Genomic DNA, 6,728 nt, shown 5'->3' on the forward strand with positions numbered 1-6,728 from the left:
TAAAATAAATCTCCCATTATCTATGAGCCATCAAGATAATGAAGATATATATAACTGAAACATTAGAAAGATATAACCGATAAAAAAATATATTAATTGTACAAGTTAAATTTACTTTATATAAGTAACCAAAAAAAAAATTTTACTTTATATAAAAATCTCTAAAAAGTAACCGCTATATTAATTATTTTTTTGGGTGAATCACAATATTAATTATTTGACATACCTATTATCCTCCAATGCCAAACTTTGAAAATAAATTTACACTTAGGCACAAACATATCCATAACCATCAAAATCCTAACTGGTCATAAACATTCTCAAATTCAAATGATTCAATCGATGATAGCATAGTGGCATGTCTCAAATAATCAAAATAAACTTCAAAGTTACATGATATAAGGTTATCTGATGAGACCAATTGATTTTGAAAACAATAATCATCATGGATCTCTTCCTTGGGATCCTCTTTTATAGATGCAAGCAATGGCAATGGGGATGGTGGAAACGAGTTTTCTTCTTTAATTGGAATATTACTATCGAAGCTAAGTAATATAGAAGAGTCATCTGATGACAAAATGGATTCCAAATTTATATCTGAATGCAAATAGCTTTTACAAGTGTGATGGCCATAATATGTAGTCCGGTACAATGGGGGGTTCTCTTGAGTTCTTTGAACATGTTTGATTGCTTCACAATGTTGATCGTTCATGTGTGTACACCTATAGTAGCTCCTGCATACATATTACCAATTAATTAATAGTTTTGAAGTATACAGAAAAGTTATTTAATTGTCGATGAATTTTGCCATTTAAAAAGACTTAGCAGCGCAGTTTGTTGCATGCTTGTCTTCTATGTGTAATTTTCTGTATATGTATAAAATTATCACAAGGAATTTAATTTCTTTTATAAGAACTTTTAATTCAAATGTTATAGAATGATAGAATTTCACACATTTATAAACTATATTAAAATTACATGAATTGGTACATAATGTTAACTAATCTTTTTTCTCATGTGAATGTGTAGATGCAAACTGATGAATATATACCTGTAATATTTCGTATTTGCGATCTTTTTTTGTCCATACTTTCTCCAAGTATGACCGTCATCCATCAATATTGAGGTGCTCTTTTCCCAAGTTGGTGAAATTGACCTTAAGTATGAAGACAAAAAAGGTTTATTCAATATTTTAATGACTAAATATAATACCTTAATCAATTGACAAAAATAGTTATAAACATGTACCAGAAAAATATAAATAAACTATAAAACATTAATCATCCCATAAATTGATAATTATGTATGTCTGGATGTCTAGCTGTGCTGCAGATTAAAAGGATCAAATTCTACTCGAGGCATCATATGTTATTTTTTATTCTTAAATTCGTCCTTTAAGTGTACAGCACATCTCCAAAATAAAAGGATACAGACATATTCCCTAACGAAAGGGTACTGACAAGTATACTTTTGTTTTGTTAGGGGGAGGGGGCAATAAAAGTATAAAAGAATGAAAAGATTGGAGAATTAATTAGAGCGATGATTAAAATACAAGTATAAAATAATGGTTTGTGTACCCTATCTCACATGAATTATCCAAACTCAAGTTTTTATTTCATAAAAAGAAAAAAGGCAAAAATAAATTATTTGGGTCCATCGAGTGATGTTGGCTTGGACCATGGAATGCCCTCTCTTCAAAGTATTCGATTTCTTTTGATGTCAATTTTGGTGGATTAAATCCATTCAAAGTTGTGCTAATGCTATATGTAACTTTGACTTTGAGGTCCTTAAGTGGACGGTCAAATTATACTGAGTTTAAAAAAAAAACTCCATCCTATCTAATTTTTTTAGTACTTTAATCATTGCCCAAAAGACGTTCATTAGCATTCTCCATAAAATAAAAACTTGTTCTTTCCTAAAATTAAATTAGGGTTCTTTCTCATTGTCATAACAATAATTAGGGTTTATAACTACATGTTACAGTTGTTCAAAAAAAAAAAATTAGCTAGAGCCATGATGAACGGAATACTATGTACTCCCTCCGTTTCACAATACATGTCGTTTTTGAAAAATAATTTTGTTTCACTTTAATTGTCACTTTCAAGTTTCAATGCAACATTAGTTATTGTTTATCAATAATATCATTATCTCTTTATTGTAAAAAGAGAAATAATATAATGAAATAATAAATGAGTAAGAGTATTATAGAAAAAACAAAGAATTTCATCAAAAATAACAAAATTTATTTGATTTTTTAGTTTGTGTAATTTCCTCAAAAGCGACAAGTATTGTGAAACGGATGAAGTAATAAATAAACAATTCAATAAACCCACTGTATTGTGGATCGTATAACGTGACGTGGCTGCTATATTGGGATTGCGGCACTGTCTGCAACGCATCAGGCCGAAATTGAGTTGCGATTGTAACTAACACTGAAGAGTGAAAATTGTTTTGCCGAAGATTTAAGTAAAAGAGAAATAATATTTTGACAACCACTTTTTGACAACTTTTAGACAACTTTCTCTCTCATACTCACATGATGTTGTTATCCTCTCTCTACCTTTTTCTCTCTCCATTGTTTTTGACCAATAAGAAGTGAGAAAAACAAGGTTGTCAACAAAGTTGTCATCAAATGGATGTCAAAATATCATTACTCTAAGTAAAAAGAACACGAAAGAGCAAACATATATAATATCATAGGTGGAAAAGTGTTTGAAAGGAAAGATGTAAATCAAAGAGTGAGAGTTGTGGGCTATGGTGATAAGAGCGTTAATTGGTGGTGAAAGTATTGTAGTTTGGACGAGCTTAACTTTTTTTTTTTTTGAAACAACTTACATAAGTGACTTGTAGAGTGAAAGATATCACTCCTAGTAAATTAAACTCATTTTTTCGTATGAGTGAAGGGTTGTGGGCTAGGGTGATAAGAGCTTTAATTGGTGGTGAAAGTATTGGAGTTTTGGATGAGCTTAACCAGGGGCGTAGCCCTTCATATGGGAGGGGTAGCCTTGGCTACCCCAAAAAAAATATTATTCATGAAGTGGTCGGTATGTATTTATATCCAGCTACCCTAAATAATAAACATTGAGCTATCCCAAATAAATTTAGTTGCAAAAATTAGCATAAATAATAAAGTAAAAAAATTACTACAAGATTGATATATTTATTTGTATTGGTTTGATACTTTCGGTATCAATAACAACAATAGAGAAACCTTTTTCAACAATAAAAATTATCAAGACAATAATCATAAACAAATTAAATGGACAATGAGTTTCTTGCAAATAACATATTTATTTACATTTGAAAAGACATTATTAATCTATTATTAAACAGACAATTATTGATGAAATTGGGTTCTTGAAACGTATTTTGCCCAACGTTTCTAAATAGCGATTTTAATGTTAAGTTCCTAAGATTTGTTAATTTTAGTCCTTAATTTTTTGTTAGAGATTAAATTCAAGACTAAAACCACTTTTTTTTTTGTAAAATTTTAAAAAACTGAGACAAAAATTGGATAATTTTTTTAAGAACTAAACCTAAAAAATTATAATTTGTGGGACTAAAAATATAATTTATCCTTAAATTTAATATGTTTTTTTTTTATAAAAAAAAATCTTCTTTATAGTTGGCCCCTGCATAAATTTTTTGCGAGCTTCGTCGCTGAGCTTAACTCAACCTTACATGACTGAGTTGTAAGGCATGAAAGATATCAACTCTTTATAAATCAAACCTTATCTTTAATCTATTTGTGATTTGGAATTTTCTCAGTACACTCCCTCACACTCAAACTCCCTCACACTCAGCTCTATTAAAGTCATTCAGAGATTAAAAATAAGGTCTATTAATTAGAGGGGATCCATCCACCGTTGAGTTATACCTAATCTAAATTCTACCCAAAACTGGTTTGGTAAATCTCCGTTAAGCCTTCTTATATATATATATATATATATATATATATATATATATATATATATATATATATATATATAGGGGTTTGCTAGAACACATCCACTAGTTTTTATGTGGGAGTGTTTTAGCAAGTAAATAACTAAAAAGTGGTTAAATACACCCTAAGGTGTATGTTGCTATAACACACCCACTAGTTTTTATGTGGGAGTGTTTTAGCAATATGTGGGAGTGTTTTAGCAAGTAAATAACTAAAAAGTGGTTAAATACACCCTAAGGTGTATGTTGCTATAACACACCTTCTAACAAAAACAAGTGGGTGTGTTCTAGCAAATCCTATAGGCATTTGCTAGAACACACCCACTAGTTTTTATGTGGGAGTGTTTTAGCAAGTAAATAACTAAAAAGTGGTTAATTACACCCTAAGGTGTAGCTTTGCTAAAACACTCGCACATAAAAACTAGTGGGTGTGTTCTAGCAAACCCCATATATATATATATATATATATATATATATATATATATATATATATGACATTTCACCAACTTATAGGCGATGTGGGACTTAACCAATCACACTTGAAACCCAATACCAGGATCCAATACTCCACCAAGTCGAATCATAGTTCCAATACCCTTGTAAGGGAGTTCAAAAGAATGTCGAAAGAAACAACAGACCAATGCTCAAGTACCACAAGAGACGGAGGCGTCATATCTCCACCCAAAAGTATATGGTCCACCTCTCTTATATCCAACATTTTATTCATTCATCAGGAATGTGGGACTTAACCACTTATACTTGAAAGGCAACACATGTCACGCTCCAGATGTCTGTACTTGAGTGTGAGAGGGTGTGTTAAGAATCCCACATTTGATGAAATAAGGTTTGAACATTTGTTTATAAGTAGCGACAATTATAACATTACAAGCAAGTTTTATAAGGTAGGGTCATGTCCAATCTAAAGTCAAATATAGTAGGAGAGTTTATCCATATAATCTATTAGATCAAATGCTATTTGATTTCCGTTATCAACCGACTCAGATCATGTTTCAGATGTTCGGCCATAGACATAATAGAGGTGTTTATAAGTAGGGACAATTATCACCTTACAATTCGATTTCGATAGAATGAGTTTGTTTAATACAAATTATATACTTTTAATAAAAAAAGGGTTTGTAAAAATGGAAATAGAACACAGAAGGGAGTTTACTTATGAAAGGCAAACAAAAACACAAAATTAAAACTTCTTGTTAAATTTCTGGATTTGAAGAAGAAGAGAATAACAGTAATTTAATTTTTCCCTTAAAAAAAAACACTAATTTAATTTTAGGATGAACGCACCACCAAAAAAAGAAGTTTGGCATCACCAGAAAAAAAAAAAAATTAGGATGAGCAGATCTTCTTTTCCCTTCACCTATCATTTTTATGTTTTCCAATAAACAATTAAATAAAATAAGAAAATTTGATTTTTTTTTTCCCTCTAAAATCTTAACTGGATGATAGGTGTAAATATAAAAACTGATAACAAAAGAAAATTATATATGACATAACTCTTTTTTTTTAACTGGATATATGAGAATTAATATAGTAGAAAACATTTGAAACAAGTCAAATACTCAAAGAAACTTCGTATAAAACATGGATTATAAATCTTACTTTCTCTTGTTCGACCCTTTTGGATTTTTGGTGTTGAGAGTCTTGAGTTTCTTGCAAGATCCATCAAAATCCTCCTCAAGCTTGTTGCAATTTGTTGAGAAAGAAAAATCTTTAACACTTATAGGAACATCCACATCATTGGAATCTTTGCCATTGTTCAAGAGTAAAAGTGTATTTGTCAATGATTTAAGTACCTCACGCACAAGATCTCCAGCAATTAAGGGTAACACTTTTGATGATTTTGAGTTTGACCCTTTCACTTCTATATTTGACTTATCATCATAAGTTAGTGCTTCAAGTAATTGATTTGCCATGTCACGTCCTCTTATAAGCTCATCTTCCATTGCCTTCTTGCCATTTGTTGGAAGCCAAAGCAGATTCTCCATTATTTTTTTGGTAGTGTAAAATTAATTAGCACCTTACTATAACTAGGTCAAATATTGGATATGAGAGGGAAAAGAGGGACACGGCCTTTTATTGAACTTGGTACTTTCCCACTTGGGAATATAAAACTTGTTCCTTTTGGGAGTATATAGACAAAACTTCCTTGATCAGATTCAATTCACACAAGCCAAATTGGTGCGTGAAGAACACACACTATGTAAAGATCAATATAAAATAATCGACGAAAGAAATCTCTCAATAAAAAATTCTCAACACAACTACTCTACAATGAAGCACGTACATTTTTAGGATTAGACGTGTCGCACTGTCTGACACTCATAAGAAACTTGTATGACGTGTCGGAAATCACATAAAAGTGTCCAACAAAACTTGTTTTATCATTACTTCGACACTTCTTAAATCAGTATCCGACACTCATATATAACATTAGCGCAACATATGTCGAATAAACTAAAAAAAGTGTCACAAAAAAAAAAATCATCTTTTCTTTGCTTTGATACATCTTATACTCTACTTGCTAGGTCACAACTCAAACAAATCTACAAGGGTGAAAGATGTGCGAAAAAAAAGTAAATTCAATTACAACATATTTTTTTTACTTTTTTCAATAGTAGATAGTTAAATAGAGTTCAAATACTATTGTATTTTGTTTTAATACTTTTTTTTAATGAAATAAATTGCTCAACTAGCATATCTATTTTGATTCTTAATTTAGATCTTTAATAAATAATATCAAAATTTGATTAATTTTAATATATAAG

The 6,728-nt window shown here is 30.2% G+C and overlaps 1 protein-coding gene across 1 annotated transcript; it reads right to left on the reverse strand.

Annotated features, from left to right (window-relative positions):
- Positions 1-286: 286 nt before the first annotated feature.
- On the reverse strand, positions 287-6,020 carry LOC146949508 (WRKY DNA-binding transcription factor 70-like). The gene is made up of 3 exons (XM_085741520.1): positions 5,563-6,020; positions 1,052-1,156; positions 287-734 (listed from the first exon to the last, which is right to left on the reverse strand). The coding sequence occupies exons 1-3, from the start codon at positions 5,946-5,948 to the stop codon at positions 293-295; spliced, it is 933 nt and encodes a 310-aa protein (XP_085597646.1). The 5' UTR covers positions 5,949-6,020; the 3' UTR covers positions 287-292.
- Positions 6,021-6,728: the final 708 nt, after the last annotated feature.

This window comes from Medicago sativa, chromosome 2 (genome assembly GCF_051527215.1).
Source record: "Medicago sativa cultivar Bolivia chromosome 2, Bolivia_mono, whole genome shotgun sequence".
Classification (NCBI taxonomy): domain Eukaryota; kingdom Viridiplantae; phylum Streptophyta; class Magnoliopsida; order Fabales; family Fabaceae; genus Medicago; species Medicago sativa.

Excerpts from the sequence above, each read along its gene's own strand:
- LOC146949508 (XM_085741520.1), bottom strand. The coding sequence starts at position 5,948 with ATGGAGAATCTGCTTTGGCTTCCAACAAATGGCAAGAAGGCAATGGAA. Across the intron at positions 1,157-5,562 it reads AAAGGGTCGAACAAGAGAAA|GTCAATTTCACCAACTTGGG; the intron begins GTAAGATTTATA and ends TTCATACTTAAG. Across the intron at positions 735-1,051 it reads GCAAATACGAAATATTACAG|GAGCTACTATAGGTGTACAC; the intron begins GTATATATTCAT and ends ATATGTATGCAG.